Raw genomic sequence first — 19,869 nt, 5'->3', positions numbered from 1 at the left:
TGGAGACCAGGGGCTGGATTTCTCATGTCGTTAAGCTTATTTCGCCATGGCAACACAAGCTGGTGTTATAATTCAAAGGCAAATTTCTATCGCTCTGCAAACATGCTTACAGCTGGCAATATGAATAAGCGATGTCAAATGTGCATATTCACTAAATGCCACATGGTTTAATTAATGGCTTCACAGAAGAACTTTTTAAAAGTGACTGCTGCCTTTCCTCATCAATTTCATTCATTTTAAAGCCTTAAAGCCTTCAAAGAAATGCATGGGTTCAAAAAAATATATGTCCAGTGTATTGAAATATCAGCAATACAAGGTGTTTCTGCTCATAACAGATCAGTGGATCATAAGGTTTTTCTCTATAATCTTTACCTTAAACTGCCCGGAGACAACTACGGCTTAAAATTGGTGCTTAATAAAAAAATTTGAATTTAATGGGTTCCCCCCCCCCCCCCATCTTTAGTCACAGGAAGAACAAGAAGTCCCACAACAGATGGTTTGGCCGCCGATAGGGTCCTAATCTCTACATCATGGATTCAATTTGAGATGATATGAAGAGACAGACGACATTAAGAGAGAATAAATCCACTGAAGAAATGTGCCAGGTTCTCCAAGAGCAACAGAGTTGCCAAACATCTCCACAAAAAACAAAACAGTGTGCGCATGCATTTTCATTCGTACTTTATTAAAATAAATACATAAATAAAATTGATTTAGCCTTTTGTTTAGTTCTCATCCTACACCTTTTAAGCATGTTATTTACTGAACTTGTCAAACATACATACAGTGAACCGTGGCAAAGCTTTCCAAAGTTCTACTATACTATGTGTGGTAAAAGATCAGATCATATGTGCCCATTCGGTCAGAACATTATGCACTTGTAGCTCGTACCTTGCACTTCATCATGTCGCTGACCCTCTGCTGCATGGACTGCCCAGCTTTGGGTCTGACCAGGATGTAAAGGGCTTTGACCTCAGGGCAGGACCTCAGCAGCTTCTCCACCAGCACTTTTCCCATGAAGCCCGTGGCTCCCGTGATCAGCACATTCTTGCCAGCGTAGTATTCCACTACGGACGCCATGCTGCTACCCGTTGCGCCACTGCAGATGTCTGTCAGTCTGGTTTGTGCGTCTGTTGCTTGCTCTCCTAACCCGTCGAGGTCCCGGCCTTCACACAAGTCCTGCAGAGCGAGCGGGAGGATAAGAATGAGGATAGGCAACCTCAAACTTTAAATACTGTATCAGTGTCTCTAAAGCTGGTGTCAGTTTAAGCAATGAAGCATGCAGCAAGAAGCTAAATATGAACTGTGAATCGCACTAATGCAACAAGTGCACAGTTTCGCATGAATGTCCAGGCTTTGACAGATTTAGTCTCATGTATCTGGAAATGAAAACAAGCATTTCAATAAATTGAAAAATATGCATCAGTGGTGGCACGTCTCTGTTTTGACCTTCAGAGAAGAAGCATGTAACTAGTCTGCAAACTTTATGAATATTTATACCATGAGGGGGAGGGAGGGTGATGCTCGGGGCAGTGTGACATCAGCTGCATGTGTGAGCGTGGGTACGAGTGTGTCAGGTCCACCAGCAAGGGTTCAGCAAGATTTTAAGCAGCAACTGATCACCGCTAACCACAATAACCTTTATCATTTATTCATGAATGCAAAAAGCAACAAATCAGAAATTATTTTTAACTGTACAAAATATAGTAAACAATGTAATTTGGTCATAGATTGACTCTTTGAATACCACTGACATGAAAAAGCAGCTTAATATTTGATTAACAGATGAGCCATTTTAGAAGCAAACTAGTTTAAAAAAAACAAACATCAAAGTTTAAATTATTCTACTAAGGTTCAACTCACTCAAATTCAGTTTGATAGAAAAAAAAAAAAAGAAAAGAAAATATCAGTTTGGACTCTGTATCGGTCTTGAAGGGACTATCAGTGAACAGAGGCTATGATGCAGTCTAGAGATCTATTCCCAGGTGATTCAACCTCCACTTATACCTTGACTCATGTGCTTAATGACTCCCATGACACGGGAGAGTTGGTCAGTGACTCTCAGGACCATCTACAAGGTGACAACCCTATTAGAGGTTAAATATCTGAGTCTCCTTCAACAGTTGGAACTGAAGCAGCCTTTTGGATGACAGGAAAAGCATCTTCAAGAACCTAAAACAAATTCCAGCTGCCTTCTGCTGAAGCACTTCAGACTAAATATTCAAACTGTCTGCTAAAAATTCCCAAAACTCCTTTTATCCATGCATCCAAATTAAAACCAAACTTAGTTTAGAAACAAAGTAGGGAAGAATGCTTTCATGTTACTCTACTGCTCTGCTGTGTTCAGATTTGGATATATAATACGTAACTGAGGACATGCAAATATATCGCATAATATAAATAGCTTTTTATGATTATAAACCAATTACAGTGAGGATTGCTAGAATCAAAATTAGACTATTATTCCCAGCTGCAGTTACTGTATTTATATGTCACCGCTTTGATCTCGGAAAACCAAACCTAAAACAGGGAAGGCGTTAGTGACAATCAGTGTCTGAATATAAACACAGGCTTCCACATACATCACAGTTAAGTCAAAATGTTGAATGTTGTCATTGTGTTTCTTAAATTTGTAAAGTCTTGGTTCAAACTATAGGATCAAAGGCATTTCTTTGTCCCCCTCCCCAGCCTCTCATGCACTTGAAGTGAGCAAGTGCATGAGAAATTACATTACGCCAGGACCTTGGAGGCTGAAAAGACTCACATATATTAAATGTACAAGACTGCTGGTATATTGAAGTGAATGGTATGATTTCAGTAATGACAAAGTGAGCTGCAACCTTCAATCCCAGCAAACAAGTTTGGTTTAAAGCTATAATAAAAAAAATAAAATAAAATAAAAAATTAAATGCTAAGGCTTATCTTTAACCATCTGACATTATGCGTATTCCACATGCAATAAATCACATAACTGGGTTTTATGGCAGTTTTTAGTTTTATTTGACACCTGTGTTGTAACACTAACACTGACTCTGTTGGACTTTGCCCTTATTTCCTGTAGACAATAGACGACTATAACTGAATGCAACCTGAGAAGTCACATGGCCGCAGATAAGCTGCGTTTGTGACTCAGTGAGGGAGGTTGTGCCATGAGTCCATCTGATCAAAGCACTGTGTTGATGTGTGGGCTAAAAGCTCACCAGCACACTGCCAGCATTTGTGTGCAACCACGCCAACTAAGCATTGATAAATCACACGGCTCTTAAAGACTAGATGACAGCTACCTGTCTCTGGTTGGTGTCACCCCCCCATCCCCACCACACACCAACCAGTCACACAGGGAGGGTGGCAGCGCGCCCAGTCTCATCCAACTTTTTGGCAGCAGCCAATAAAAATGCAGGACTTGACTTGTAAAATTTTCACTTGGCAACAATAGGCACAACATTTAGCCAAGACTGATGCTTGATCAGCACCTTCAGTGATACAGCAGAGCTGTGATTGTACACAAGATGAAGCTACGCTCCTTCTCTTTGCTTCGTTCATCCTCTCTCCTGTGCTGCAGATTCCCAGCATGTCTGCCCAAAGACAAAAACCAAATCCTCCTGAGCCAAACGTGGCCCAGATAACAAAAACAATCTTGTATTTACTTGCTTTCCCTCCATTCTGCCGTCTGTGCATGCAATTTTAAAAATCAGATTCCCTTTCCACACAAACACGAGGAAAAAAGATGGGTGTGTGCATTCAGTTTGGGTTTCTACATGTCTGCACTTGAAAAACAAAAAATGTGTTCCAGAAACTAAACGCCGGGGCTCCTACTGACATCTATGTTTAATCCCAATTTTGTCCCATTATTTTAATTCGATATTCCCCATCTTCAACTTTCAGACAAGGCAGTATCTCCAGATCTACCACTCTGTACACACAGATGACAACAAGAAGAGGTCACAGTCAAGGTCCTCTGCTGAGGCCCCAGACATTTCAGCCTTGTTCTTCACATAGATTCCCTGTGGACAAGAGGACAAGAGCACATGGGCTGAAAGTCACTACAGATTAACGCCTGACAATGGAAATGTTCCTGCAGCTGGAAGAGTGTTGGAACGGCCATGCATGAATCAAATTCATGAGACTGAATGCTTGTGAAACACACAAGGTTACACAACTCCACCTCCTGCTTCTCTCAATGCCTGTCAGTTAAGCTGAAGGTGTCCACCCTCTACAAGCCAACATGGAAAGTGGGGCGAAACTGTCCATTATTCTCCTTACAGGCCTTTAGTTCAGAATTATGCATTTACAGGATGACTACAAGAAGTATAGAATACATACATCCCAAGTATTTGCTGAAAGTTTATAAATTGAATTTTGGTTCATTGAGATAACTAGTAGCAATTAAAGACACTTGATTTTAAAATGACACACACACACACACACACACACACACACGGTAAACTATATCTAAAGGAGTTTAGGCACCGCCTCACGTTAACAAGAACTCATATGGTGAGATCATGAAGTTCAGGGACAGCTCATTTTGAAAGAAAAAAAAAAAACATTTACAATTTAAATTTTGCATCTATCGCCTTCAAGATGATCTCTTCGTGTACCTCAGGACCCCCTTCCAGCATCCCTACTAAGTTTAGTTTACTTTGGGGCGATCGTGGCTCAAGAGTTGGGAGTTCGCCTTGTAATCGGAAGGTTGCCGGTTCGAGCCCCGGCTTGGACAGTCTCGGTCGTTGTGTCCTTGGGCAAGACACTTAACCCGTTGCCTACTGGTGGTGGTCAGAGGGCCCGGTGGCGCCAGTGTCCGGCAGCCTCGCCTCTGTCAGTGCGCCCCAGGGTGGCTGTGGCTACAATGTAGCTTGCCATCGCCAGTGTGTGAATGTGTGTGTGAATGGGTGGATGACTGGATATGTAAAGCGCTTTGGGGTCCTTAGGGACTAGTAAAAGCGCTATATAAATACAGGCCATTTGTAGGAGCACCATTCTGACCAATTGCATGTGTCCATCTAGGATTTCATCATGGACCACAAACCTTCATGTCGATCACTGGTGATTACGACTCCATCCAATTTGTCCCACCACCAGCCCTGTTTGCTCACCTTTCAAGGTGAAGGGTCACATTTCTGACACACTGGAAGAGGTTGGAGGTTTGCCCAAGTCAACCTCCATAGAATCTCATGTTAAAATCTCAGATTTTGCAGCGTTAAAAAGCATGTTCAAAGACTGGTGCAAAATCATGTTGCACCAACCAAAATGCAGCCAAACCCAATGACTGAGATCACGGTGGCTACAACTTTTATACCGTCTCCAGGTTTGACATGCAGTCAGTATGAGACTTCAATACAACAGATGTCCAAGGAGCTGACCTTCAAGTGCATAACCTCAAAATTTAAAACATGAAATAAATAAGCACAGTCTGAACTTTTTAATCACCTAAATTTCTGGGTAACACTAGAGATTCAGGATCTCAACATGGATGAAGGGTCTATAGATAGTTCTTTTTCCTCAGGCACCCAGCATATTCTCTTGGTTTATTTTTGTCATACTGAATTAAACTTTACTTTTAAATCCCTCAGCCTGTCCTTGTCAATCACACAGATTATGAAGGACAAGCAGATATGAGGTCTGTCAGCAGTGACCTTGTTGTGTTGTCATTGGTGAATAAGACTGCATCTTCTTTTAGAGTCTATATTATGACTTGAAAGGAGAAGTGCTGGGCAGCAAGGACAAGGCCTGAAAGCTTAAGGGACAAGCTTCTCAGGTTATGATGCCATCTTGACAAAGTACCACATCACATCCAAAGTCACTCGGGGGTCACTTTAAAAACAGAGCTGGGTGACGCTCAAGGCATACAGCTCAGCAGCAGAGGTTTACTGTTGTCTGCAGCTAATGCTGCTGCACTCCGGCCTTATTTCATGTCTCCTTTTCTTCACACTGAGGGCATTTTTTGTATTATTCCTCAAAAGCCACTCTCCACAGGAAATCCACGCCGTTTGTCTGAGGAAGCTTGTTTTAAGCCACAGCTCTGCAGTCCTTCTGCCTCCGGCCTTTCCCCACACAACCCTTCCATTACTGGGTCAGCTAAATGCAGCTGGAGACGCAGGCAAAAATCGAGCTGCACAGCTGCACACTGGCTAAAGCCATTATAGCCGGACAAAAGCTGGCAGCGGGAGGAGGGGAGTGAGTGTGGGAAAAATAGAAAGAGCAAAATGATGCAAAATGCAGCCAATAATTAAAGCAGCATTAGTCAGTGCCAAGCAGCACAAAGGAACAGTCAGGCCCTTTCACTATCGCACAGTGATGGCAGTGACAAAAAGAAACCTGAAAAGCTCTGTTAAGTATACAACCACTACTGGCTGCAGTTTCACAGTGCTGTGCCAACATGGGACTCCAGGAGATGCACCTTTATCCGCCATCCAAAAGAACCACAAAAGTCAATACATCCTGCATTTAGAGACAGAGGAATCACCATCAAAGGCTTGAATCAACAGAAGCAATAGTGGTCATCCCAGCTCCTAACCCACAAGTCCACATTTCTAAATTTGGTTTTGTTAGGCTCACCGTGCTGTTTAAGGCAGTTTCTGGTTCTTGTCTCAATGACAATCGGAAGAGAGGAAATGAGTCTCTTTTCCCTGTCCCAGAGAGACTAGATGAGGGTGGGGTAATGACCTGACCACAAGATTAAATAAAATACATTAGCTGCTAAAAGTAACACTTGAGAAAAGCATGTTAATAGTGACTACTGGGCAAGCCCTTTAGTCTTTTAGTTACTGCTATTATGCCTGCAATTTACAGTGATAAGTGAAGTAAGCTAAATTTACAAGCCTCAGATAAAAATCTCACTAATATTAAAAGCTTATAATCATACTTTATGCATGCTATTGGAAAAACATATGTAGCAGAAAAATGTAGAATGAGGAGAGATCTATTGTAATAGTCAAGCTAAAGTACTAAGTGGACTTGAATAGGTTTGAGCTTAAAAGTTAACTAAAGCTAATGGATTAGCATTACTCACTTGTAAAATATATAGCTCATAGTTTTAAGTTATGATCCAATAGTATAGATAAACAGAACTGTCAGCAACTAGTTAAAATTATAATAAAAACTGTATAAAACATGAGTAACAGTTAAATTGTTAGGCATAAATACAGCTAATAGCCCAGCCCAGCCTCACATCTACTTCACAGCTGATCAGGTGAGAAATCAACTCAAGAGGACGAAGGCAAGGAAGGCAGCAGGTCCGGATGGAATCTGCTCCAGACTGCTCAGGGACTGTGCAGACCAGCTCTGTCAGGTGGCCCTGTACATCTTCAACCTGAGCCTGAGCCTGGAGAGGGTTCCTGAACTGTGGAAGACTTCCTGTGTGGTTCCGGTGCCAAAAATTGCACACCCCAGGGAGCCCAACCACTTCAGGCCTGTTGCCTTGACTTCTCATCTGATGAAGACCATGGAAAGGCTCATCCTGCACCACCTTCAGCCACTGGTGGGCTCAGTGTTGGACCCCCTGCAGTTCGCCTACCGTTCTGGAATTGGGGTGGATGACGCTGTCATCTACCTGTTACACTGATCCCTCTCTCACCTAGAGCAGGCGGGGAGCACTGTGAGGATCATGTTTTTTGACTTCTCCAGTGCTTTCAACACCATCCAACCCGCACTACTGAGAGGGAAGCTGGAGGGAGCCGGAGTAGGCAAACAGCTGACTGCATGGACCATCGACTACCTTACCAACAGACCACAGTATGTGAGGCTCCATGACTGTGTGTCCGAGGTGGTAATCTGCAGCACGGGGGCACCGCAGGGCACGGTTCTCTCACCTTTCCTGTTCAGCCTTTACACTTCAGACTTCTGTTATAATTCGGCCGATTGCCATATACAGAAGTTCTCAGATGATACAGCCATCATTGGATGCGTATCAGACGGGAATGATCAGGAATACAGGGGGGTCATCAGTGACTTTGTTGGCTGGTCTGAGACCAACGTACTCCAAATCAACGCCGGCAAGACAAAGGAGATGATCATAGACTTCAGGAGGAAGTCACCCCCTACAACACCGGTGAACATCCAAGGGAGAGACATTGAGATAGTGGACTCTTATAAGTACCTGGGTGTTCACCTCAACAAGAAACTGGACTGGACAACAAATACAGACGTCCTGTATAAGAAGGGCCAGAGTCGACTCCACCTGCTGAGGAGACTGAGGTCCTTCGGAGTCTGCAGGACTCTGTTAAGGACATTCTATGACACTGTGGTAGCATCTGCCCTTTTCTATGCAGTGGCCTGCTGGGGGAGTGGATGCACGGACAGGGACAGGAGCAGGATTGACAAACTGGTGCGGAGGTCTAGCTCCGTGCTGGGATGTCCCCTGGAGTCTGTGGAGGTGGTTGGTGAGGGGAGGATGCTAGTAAAGCTGACATCCATCATGAACAACCCACGTCACCCACTGCATGAGTATGTGAGTGGTCTGAGCAGCTCCTTTAGTCAGAGACTGAAACACCCTCGCTGCAGGAAGGAGCGCTCTCGCAGATCATTCATCCCAACAGCAGTTAGACTCTATAACTCCTCAATCACGATGTCATAAGTCACTGGACACTGTGAACATCCACGGTCACCACTTCATGCATAATGGACCTTCCATGACCTTCCAAGCTATATAGTTTATGTCTTCCATATTTCAAACCATATCCATAATCACATACTGTGTATGCTACCATTGTATATAGTGTATTATCTTACTTTTTTTCATTGATTGTACTTAATTGTATTTTTGTATTTCCTTCATATATCTGTACCTGAGCTGAGGTGACGCAAAAATTTCCCCGTTGTGGGATCAATAAAGTCTTATCTTATCTTAATAGTTAGCCAAGCCAAGCATATGCTATAGCAAGGAGCTAATAGTGAGGCTATTAAATACAAATACAGGCTATTAGCGCCTTGCTAATAGCATTACCATTAACTCCTTTATACAACATTAGCTAAGACTGACATAGCTGTAACTGTGAAATTGTTTGTTACATTGCATAATATAGACATTGATGGATCTCGTTAAAAGAAGAGGAAACTACACAGTAATAAAACATCACCCAAATAATGTTTTTGTTCTTTTCGTAATAAAATGTGGTTCTGATGTTTTCTTGAGATACTACATAAGATAAATAAAAGTGTAAATAACCATCAATATAGAGGGCACAGAAATCAATAATAATATCCTTAAGAAAGAAATCATAAATAAAGATCAGAATATTTCATTGTTACAGTATTTTGTCTGGCTGCTTAACTTACATATGGCTAATCGAGTGTCAAGTTCTTCAAGACAGAGCTACTAGCATTAGCCATTTGAGCATGACTACAGCATAAAGGACATGGTGCCTACATGATGAATACGAGTGTGCTCCAGCAATGGCTTAATGTATGTTACATCAGATAAACCCACTATAAATGTGACAAGTTATACACTACAGTATTAAAGACTTTTTCAGCATACTGCAGCTCAACTCCCCCGCTCTGGTGTATGAGGCAGTAACTTTGTCCCTTACACAAACCCACATAATTGCGCAGCACTTTTTAAAAGGGCCCTTATCCAAGACTGCATTATCGCATAAAAACGGCAGGTCTTCTCTCTCCCACTCCATTTTTTTTTCTAAGGCAGCTAAATGCTAATCTAATTAGAATTAATTATATTGGCCGTGGGCTTCAAGGATTTAAGCAGGACCTCTTTAATTCAACCTTTTCACTAAACTATGAGCAAGTGTCAACACAAAGGTCAGCGCTCTCCGTTAGATATCTGGCCGTGGGAGCGCTGGTGTGTGAGCTAATGTTTCTGTGTGCACGTGTATACGCTTGCGTCAGTGCGTTGTCGACATTGTATGCGATGGCAGAGGGATTCTGTAATTACACCAGCTGTCTCTGAGTGACAGAGCCTCCGTGAGCTGTGGTGTCCGTTTACGCCTGGCTTAGACCCAGGCTGCCAATCGCACCCGCAGTGCAGCTCTCAGGCCAAGAGGTCAGGAACTTGTATTGTGTGTTCAACATGGTATGAAACCCGTGCACGACTTTCAAGTAATAAACACTGTCCTCCAATTATTGGCTGGAATCAGCAGAGTTTGATGACAACTTTTCATTTTCTGTAATCTGTGTATGATTTCAACTCTTACCGACTCTTGGGAACAAACTGCCCTCCAGCTTTTCTTGAGGACAGTTGCAGTGGTGTGTGTGAAGCATATGCAAGTTATACCTGTGTACCAAACCAAATTTAACTAATTAAAAATAATAATAAATAATTCTGTAAGACTAAACCTGGCATCAGAAAATAGTTACACTAAGAAATAAATCAAAGCAATGCATTGGAAGAAAGAAAAATGACCTACACAACTTGTATCCTTAAATATATAGTTAAAACAAAATTTGCAACACAGTGAGTTTACATCAGATGGCTCAGTCATCCACACCTTTTTAAACAGCTTCCCTCAAGGCTGAAAAAGATATGCATGCTGCCATAAGCTTCACATGTCACATGTTCATTTGAATTCAACTTTCCATATGGTAAACAGTTACAGTGGAGGAAAAAAAAAGTGTCATTGTACGTTTATTCTGAAATAGCATCGCTGGATTAAAGTGGAAAAGGTGACAAGGAAAAACTACTGGAGTTTCATGGAAGCCACAATTACTCTGATTCCTAGAAACTCAGCTTTCATGCACTGAGAGGAAACCGATCACCTGTCCCATTGTTTGAGGGCCATGGGGAGAACAGGCCTCTCCCTGAACCATCAACACCAACTCACTCACTATAATACCAAAACTGCAATGTTATACTTTGAAATTAAAATCAGAATAATTGTTTATCATGCTGATTTTTCCCTTAATGCAAATACAGGGATGTAAATGGATTCATGGACTGCACAGAGCCATAAATCACTGATTCCCAACCAGGGATCAGTCTTCAATCCGTCAACCAGACCAGCTGAAAACTGGGTTATTATCAAAACAGGGAAGACAAAACAGTGCCTTTGTACCCCTTTGTCTTGATGTCTTGAATGCAAGTTCAAGACATTTTTATTCACCTTCCTGGTCCTCCAACTCTAATCAGTTGTCACTCCTCTTTTGTTGAATTTAAATTCAGACTTTGCATCAAGAATTTGATTCAGTTCCTCCATTGTGTCATCATGCATTTTAGCGGTAGGGCAAAAAGCACGATCCATCACTTGAGTGTACAAAAATTTCAATTTACTTCTCACTACATCATGTTCATTATGTAATGAGTGATTTAGGACACAGCCATATATTTCTTTGATTTCACTGAGCAAGCTGCTGGCAGTACGAGTATCCAGTTCTTTCAGCTAATGTAAAAAACACCCATGCAAACTCAGGCTGCAGAGAGCCTGCCAGTGTTTTATGATCTATTTGAGGGAGCCATTAGCAAAATGGCTGACCAAAGTCTCACTTTCCATAGCCAGTCAAGCTTAAATACAGTATCTAGACATGTTGTGATGATGGGTGAGGCGGTCTCAAAAACCTAATTGCATAAACAGACCAGTAGCACAGGCCATAGCCGCTCTGTTGCTTATCCCGCAGGCTTGTTATTTCTAATGTGGAAAGAGGCTTGCAGGATTTAAAGCTGCCATCAGTTATCCATGCAAAAGGTTGGTGGCTCAGTCAGAGATTGGTCCAACCCAAATGCTTTCACCAAGTTCTTTTAGATTTTTGCCAAATTTGGTCTACTGCCTGACAACACGCCTCCTACTGTAGATAGCAGTAGTGAAAAGGTTTAATACGCCAACAAAAGCCCTTGTTGCAAAATGTTTTCTTCACATCAAACAAGACCAAACAGTCCAGGAAAGTTAATGCTATACATCCACTCAATACGCGACGTCCAGATGAACAAAATCAACTTTCTGGGATTTCCTAACCTGGATGATCGAGCATGCATCAAGACATGACCAAGCCACGAGAACAATTACCCCATGGTGGATATTATTAGCCTCAAACTGAAGCTTTAATGGTGTCATGTAGTCAACAATGGCTAATGATTGGTTCGTTCTTTTAACCAATGACACAAAGCTCCCTTGCATGGAAACAGGTATCTGTGACCAAGTGATTTAATGAGCTATCCAGAGCAAAGATGGATTACAGTGAACACAGAGTAATGTAGTCCTTAACACACTACAGCATCACCTTCTGTCAATGCCAGCTAGGTTTGTAATTAATGACAGAAGAGCTCTCCAAGTACCTCATCCATTTATGCATCCTTCTAAAAACCTCCACCCACCCATCCATCGTTCCTATATGCAGATTAAAGCAGATGGTTGTGAACATGAGAGGTATGAAAACCCACAGATTATTTCATCTGCTGCTGGACAGATTAGGTTACATTAATGCAACGAGATCTCTCCACTATACAGTTATGGGGCGATCGTGGCTCAAGAGTTGGGCGTTCGCCTTGTAATCGGAAGGTTGCCGGTTCGAGCCCCGGCTTGGACAGTCTCGGTCGTTGTGTCCTTGGGCAAGACACTTCACCCGTTGCCTACTGGTGGTGGTCAGAGGGCCCGGTGGCGCCAGTGTCCGGCAGCCTCGCCTCTGTCAGTGCGCCCCAGGATGGCTGTGGCTACAATGTAGCTTGCCATCACCAGTGTGTGAATGTGTGTGTGAATGGGTGGATGACTGGATATGTAAAGCGCTTTGGGGTCCTTAGGGACTAGTAAAGCGCTATATAAATACAGGCCATTTACCATTTATAATCTTTATCTTTGGCGATTGATTTCAGAGAGGGTGTTCCTTGTGTCACAATCACTGATCATTCCGGCACGGTTGTAATAATATCTGAAAGGTGTGACAAATTTGATAATAGGGCACATACACACAAACACACGTAGTGTTTGGTGTCAACTTCTGTGAATGGAAAGCAAATATCTTTGGGCCAGGAGAACATGGTTATTGTTACTGCTGCCACTGGAGTGTGTGTTGATTTCAGGGAAAGAAAGCATGCAATCGGCTTTGGCCGTCTGTTGGCAGAAAGATTAGAAGAAAGGCTGCTCTCTTACTGGGACTGGAGCATGAACGTGGTCTCTGAGGGCCCACTTAGAGCTCTACCTTCCTGCCAGAATAACACATGTTCCAAAAATGAAGGGGTAACTGTGGCGCACTTCAGACAGATTCTCTTCAGCTAAAAATGGGTTGGCCTTAAGATTAAATGTGCTTTATAATTCAATTTGGTCTGGAGGTAACATTCATAAAAATTCATGTTATTTACTTGTGTATCTCAAAAAACATCCTTGATTCCTAATACATCACTGATATTTTGACATGTCAATATAGCAACACAACGTCTAATGTGTTTATTCATAAACCAAACCAGACGACGATATGAGAGAAGCACATTTTTGCCAATTTAGCTCAAAATGGAACAAGCTGAGCGCTCTAGTAATGTTTGAGGTTGCTTTCACCCTTATACTGCACATCTGTTTCTCTTTGGGTGAATCAACAGTAGTCGCTCATCATGCTCTTATTAAATTTGGCCTAATATCTGGTTTTCCAACAGTTTTATATCTTGATTAAGTTTATCCCCCATGCTCATCGCTGACACCGTCCAGTTTTGATGGGAAAAAGTTGAGATGAGAACGTAAAAAGTGCATTTTCAGTGATATTCTGACACTCATCAGCGCATTATCCAAAAGGTCGGCATAAGCCTCTGCTCTGAGAGTGCCAAGAAAATTCTGGAAAACCTGCATAAATACTTCCCATGCTGCTGATTCTGTTGGCTTCAGTTTCCTTTTTAATTCCTCTTCAAGCATCAGTTCACAGATTATAAAACCAACAAAAACACCTCAACTAGGTTTTAGCATCACTTTTTACTTAAGTGCTGAAAAACATTGCCGGATAAAATGACACCACACCATGAAGCTGATACAAAATTATTACGTCACAACCTCAAATCTCGATTCCACTGGATCAGACATTCTCGTATAAACAGAAAACAGCTAACAGGGCTGATTTAGGGCCATAATTGTGCCAACTTTTACTGCCTCCAGTACGTGTAATAGAAGGCAGCGTTTGAACCCTCGTTAAATCCTTACTTAAACAAGTCAGCGTTCCAACAGATCCATCAAGCTTTGACTTTTAAATCACATGTTGTGACCGCGTGCCTCAGGCTTTATCTGGAGATGGGTCTTTGCAAAACCCAAAAACAAAATTGTAAGAAATACATTAATATTTCATCTCTTACTAAGCAGATGTTACAACTCCAATTCATCTGGAACACCCCCTCAAGTCAGACAAGTGGGTGGCAGTGTATGTAAACATTAGTAAAACTTGCAACCTATACTACTGTTGTGTGACTACCTAAATGAGTCTTTTAAATAGATTTCAGAGGCGTTTTTAAGCTAAAAACAAAAAGAGCAAAAAAAACCCCAAACAAACAGAAAGCTTGCTTAGAGATGCATTAATTGATTCTTACCAAGTTGGAGCCAAACAAGTCCTGGTTGTCCCTGGTTTTCAAATTTTACTATCGGAACGGACTCGATTCAGTAGTGCTCTCACTCCCAGCTCTGACATAAGACTTCCAAGGTAAATTGATCATCTACGCCATCCGTCCTTTTATTTGCATTGAGTTGGAAGTTTCCCGGTCGATGTCAGTCTTGTTTATCCTCCTTCTCATACTGTATGTTCCGAATACAGTCGGGAATTCTCACAAATAATAGGCTAAAATTTCTGGATTTACTTCAGCTCTACCACCATTTTTAATAGAAACTCCTTTTTAACTGAGAGCTGTGGCTGATGTAGCCACAGTAATCAAGGCGTATCTTAGCTTGCTGGATGAATGACAAACTACTGGATTAACAAAGCTGTTCAACTAGTCATTTCTTGATATAATGGTTTTAATGTGCTGGTAAATACATTTGCAAAGGTCAAAAATAATTTGCTAAAAGGCTTTGTTAAACACTGAGCTGTTTTCAATGTGTGTTGTTACAACGCTTAACTTCACAGCTCAGGGAGTGGCAGCCTTCGTCATCAGCTCTGCTGTAGATGGAAGATGCATGACAACAACTTTGACTAATCACTGGGTGAGTGAGATCTGTTCGATATTTAAAACTAAGGCAGTGCTGAGATAGTCGCTTTGGCGGCTAGCCATGTGTCCTTGTATAAAGGGCTGGGCATTTATCCAAAACATCCCAGATGCAGACAGCTGGGTTGGGCCACCCTGCCACAAATGGCCCTAATGGGGTCCCAGACAAACATCAGTCCAAATGAGCCCCAAAGGCTTATTCCATTTACTCCCATAAAAAGACAAAATCCAGGAGTTGTACTTTATGACTTAGGGTAGTAAGTTTAAGACACTCAAGCAACCAAACAAACTGAATGCCTCAGCATGAGCAGTCTGTCAGTCCAGTCAATCAGCCAGCTGTTACATCATTCAGTGGAAAATCTTGCTAGACTTGGGAGGTGAATGAGGATGTACTTGTTTGACAGGCAATACAAACCAAGACAATGTAAGAGTTTAAGATTAAAATGAGGAAACCATTTGGGGTATAGCATTGTTGAAGTTCTATTTAACAAGTAAGCACAACAGCAACTTTAAACACTAGAAGTTCATAAAAAAAGTCTAATTTTACCATCTTCGTAGGGCACGTGGAAGACACATTTAGGCTCGGAAGATTATCATGCAACAAACTGGATGAATGGATCAATGCAATTTAGGCATTTCTTAAATACTGCAGATTTATATAATAAATTCATTTTCTCTAGATTTGCAATAGAAACAGATTAAACCTCTTTTATTAGCACTAACTGCTAAATGAATCAAGGCTAACAGCTTCAAGAAGCCCCCATCAAACAAACAGTTCATAGCAAAAACTAAACTAAACTAAAAAAAACTGTTTAGAATGATATAAAACCAGAGCTACGGGTCTGATTGGAAGATAACATCAATAGACACCCAATGCTTTTCAAACCATGTGCACAACAATGAACAAAGGAGTCTACAAATCCTATCATAGATATTACCGTCTGATTAAAAAAAAAACAAAAAACAAAAAAAAAAAAAAAAAAAAACAACCCCACTTAAAATGTTTAAAATTTCAACAATGACTGAAAACATTACATTATATTTTCAGTATAACTCACATACTGTCGGAGCCCTTCAAAATAAAACTGAGTTTAAATCCAGAAAATATGATTATAACACACATCTCATGGCTTGATGCTGTGGAGGCAACGCATAAAGAAAAAGACCAAGTACCTCCCTTCTTATGAAGTTAAGCAACTCTTCAAAACCCTCACCGTGTTGGTTCGGAGGTTAGAAGCGCTTTATTCAGCCTGTTTCAAAGGAAACCCTGACACATTAAAGGAAGTAAAGACACAGTTCCCTTTGATATCCAACCTTTTTTACATCAAGTTTCTTTAAAACCTGGAGTGTGGGAATATATTGCATGTGGTGATTGTTGTAAGCCTTTGTGTTTGCTGAATTGTGTTTTGAACACACACCCACTAAGATAATGTCCAACCTATTATGCAACACAGGCCAAAGACTCAAATTATGTTCAGACATTGTGCGGTGGTTTGGGTGTTTGTCTTTTCTCAGGAAGTCTTATCAGATCATGACTGACTTTGTTTTTTGGGTTGTTGTTTTTTTAAAATTCTTGCTCAATTACTCAAACGATGAATCGCTTCTTAAACAGTCACAGGTCATACATTAAAGTTAGTTAGGACATGCAGGAAACCCAAATTACATCCCTGAGGCTACAACATGCTTGTAGCCATGTGTGAAGCGGCATTCAGTGAAACTGTGAAACCCCCGCTTCACTCGTAGTATCGTGTTTCTGGAAAAGCTGTCACGCTCGCAACAATGGTTTAATGCAACTGAGAAAGTAACACTGCAACACAAACTTGAACTTTGAGCAAGTAAAGCCTCGAGTCTGAAAGAGGCGAGCCATCACCAAACATGTTCAAATAGGCCAACTGATAAAACAAGATTAAAGTGAAGACTAATCTGGTCTCGCCTACATTTATTTACACTATTTAATTGGCATCAATACACTGTAAAGAACTGCCTAATAACTACAACCAAACCAGAAGTGCTACCTAGAATCATTTTCTGGCACGTTCTACAGTTGTTTGTAATACACAACACACATCTATCTGTCCATCTACACACAAGAAATCCTGATGTGAAATCTTCTTCCATGCTCCGCTGTGACTTTGTTATGACTCTGAAGCGAGTACGAATGGGAGCTCCTGGTTTAAATCTCCCGAATTTAATTCAGACGTAACCTCAGAGTGGTCTTATGCTCCAAAATACTCCCCTGTGCTGTGGTTGGTCATTGACAACATTAATCAACACAGACAGAAAAAGCCTCTAAATCCTCCAGTGGGTATCACCCTCCAGTGACAAGCGGTCATCAGAGCACCCATGTCCCTGTGGGGATCAATGTCACACCGTCGCTTCGATATTCCCCTCTGGTTATTAACAGCATGGAGGCTCACAGGAACCACAGATGGAGAGAGAGTAGCAAGGTGACATATGCTAATTTACAACATCTGCTCAAACCTTCAATTTAAAAAGAAAAAAAAAAAGGGGGGGGGGGGGGGAGTGGTGGTATTGCATGTTTAAACCTTTACTAGTAAAATCTGATTTTTCAACCTGATATGGTCTGAAAAATACACTGATAGAAAACACTTGAAGATGTATGGAAATCTTAATATTTTCAAGATTTTTCCCCATTTACACAATAAAAGAAACTACTGTCATACAGGAAGTTCACCTAAAATAAAATACAGAGAATTAGTAACATAAGGATTCCACCCTTTTGGTCCTACATCTCTTTTTCAGTGCGAGGCTAATCTGAGGACCAGTGTTGGGTGTAACACGTTACTGTAATTAAATGACATTTATCCTCACCATCCACAGCCTTAAAGCACCAAACACTGATTCAGACGTGTTCAGGTATTCCTATGACAAAGGGCAAACCAGGGACATGTCTTCTTCATTAAGCCTGTCACAGGGGTGTGCTACTTTTAGACTATTTAGTCTTTTGGCATCTTTAAAAGGAACTTTTCGGTGTTTGTTGCCAGGGATTCAGATGTTTTGATGACATTATGCAAAAAAGTAATGCGCCTGCAAAACAAAGTAATTCTCCAAAACGGTACTTTGGTTAATAAACATGAACTTGCTTTGGAGACCATGACAAGCTGCGGAAAGGCAGTTACACTCCTAACCAGGGCTGCAACGATTCGTCGATGTCATCAACACATTGTTGACGCGTCATATTCTAAAACCACGCAAATGTGTTTATGTAAGGAAGCTAGGGGGCACAATTGCCTCTATCATCTGCCAAGACTGCAGTCAATACTAATGAAGAAGAACAGAGCGAACAGCACAACAGCTAGTTTGTTTTTTCCCCCTCACATTAATCTTAAGGTTTATTTTGAATGGTAAACCTCTTCAACCTAACATTAGGTAGTTAATCTATGGGTTGGACCATATATATCAGTTTAATTGGTTTTGAACATGACACCATCTGAGACATGATATACAACCAATATACAAGCACAGGAAGCAGAGATAAGAGTTACTGAAATAATCACTGACTAATCAAAGAAAAATTGGCTGATTAGTTGAATACATAAATATTCATTTGTTGCTGCCCTACTCCTAACCTGACACACAGTACTAGGAAGCCCAGTGTGACTTGGCCCTCATTTCCCCATCATGCAGATACAAATGACCCCAACAGAGCACTTTGCTCCTGGGCTGCAGGATTACTTTTGGTTTCTTGAGTTTCTGAAAGTAGAATGGGAGGCAGAGCCTTCAGCTTTCATGCCCTTCTCCTGTGGGCAGGATGGGACTATGGGACTGAACTGTCCGATAGTTTGTGTTTTACTCTCGTCTTGGAGCTCTTCTGTTTCTCTAACTGGTAGCAGTACATGGCCGGCCCTCCCTGATGCCGTTTGCCCTATATACACACACTAATGCCTACAATACTGCATTGATGTATTTTATTGTGAACTGAACTTTGACTCAATTAAACACAAAATAGTTTTTCTTCATTCATTCGCAGGCTGCGCAGTACATTGCCGAGGGCTGCTGCTGGCCTGTGAGATACAGTTTGAGATGGGTGGATTTTGGCTTCTTTTAGTGTTCCTTTGCAGCATTTATCATTTAATAGCCAAAAGCATTTTAGCTCCTCACCAGTTCTTGCACTGGCTTAGCTGGTATGACTGCATGATTCTGAACCCTACTGTGATGAAAAGGCGGCACAAGTAATCAAAGGAGTGCAATCTGTAGTTTTCCACATATTCAAATCATCACAAAGATGAAGCCTCTTATGTGTTTATGAAGCTGCTGCTGTTGTTGTTGTTGCCATGAAATGAAGATGTCAGATGGGTCAGAGGATATGAATGAATGCAGATAGACAGAGATAAACGGCACACCCACCAACAGGATGAGCTTTTATTTCCTGTTAGCCTTTTTAAACACTCATTTCAGGGCAGTCCCTTTTGTTCTAATTAGAATGAACTGCCACAAAGTGACAATTCTTTTTTAAAATGTATTATTTAATGCCACCAGCAAATGCTAAATTCCCTGTTTACCCCAAGGAGTCTCACAGTCTAGGTGATAGATTGGCACAAAATGTTTCACTGTGTGGACATTTATGGCTCCGCGACCAATTAACTGACCTCTCTGAGGCTGTGTTCCCCTTTTCAGAAGACCTCTAAAGAAAGCGCAGTGAAATTGAGTTGATGCAGCTCTGTTTCCCTGAAAATTAATCATAAGAACTTTCATGCATAACCAGGCAGTTGTCATTCCTGAGACATAAAGCATAGTGTAGCTTTTTGCTATGGCTCAGTTGCACACAAGCTTTTGTGGGCATCACATGGCAGCGC

The 19,869-nt window shown here is 41.5% G+C and overlaps 1 protein-coding gene across 3 annotated transcripts in view; it reads right to left on the bottom strand.

The window, feature by feature from the left end:
* LOC146649834 (fatty acyl-CoA reductase 1) overlaps positions 1 to 19,869 on the bottom strand; it is a 63,026-nt gene that overhangs the window by 37,963 nt on the left and 5,194 nt on the right. For all 3 annotated transcript variants that reach the window (XR_014908081.1, XM_085385924.1, XM_085385922.1), the window contains exon 2: positions 892 to 1,179. Coding sequence is in view for 2 of the 3 variants with exons in the window: in XM_085385922.1 (XP_085242048.1) it covers positions 892 to 1,179 (288 nt within the window). In the remaining variant the exon portion in view is untranslated. The remainder of the gene's footprint in view (positions 1 to 891; positions 1,180 to 19,869) is intronic.

The sequence above is a fragment of the Rhamphochromis longiceps genome, linkage group LG17 (genome assembly GCF_057381845.1).
Source record: "Rhamphochromis longiceps isolate RC_006_pf linkage group LG17, R_longiceps_female_GT1.1, whole genome shotgun sequence".
Classification (NCBI taxonomy): Eukaryota; Metazoa; Chordata; class Actinopteri; order Cichliformes; family Cichlidae; genus Rhamphochromis; species Rhamphochromis longiceps.
This window is presented reverse-complemented; position numbering and strand designations above follow the sequence as displayed.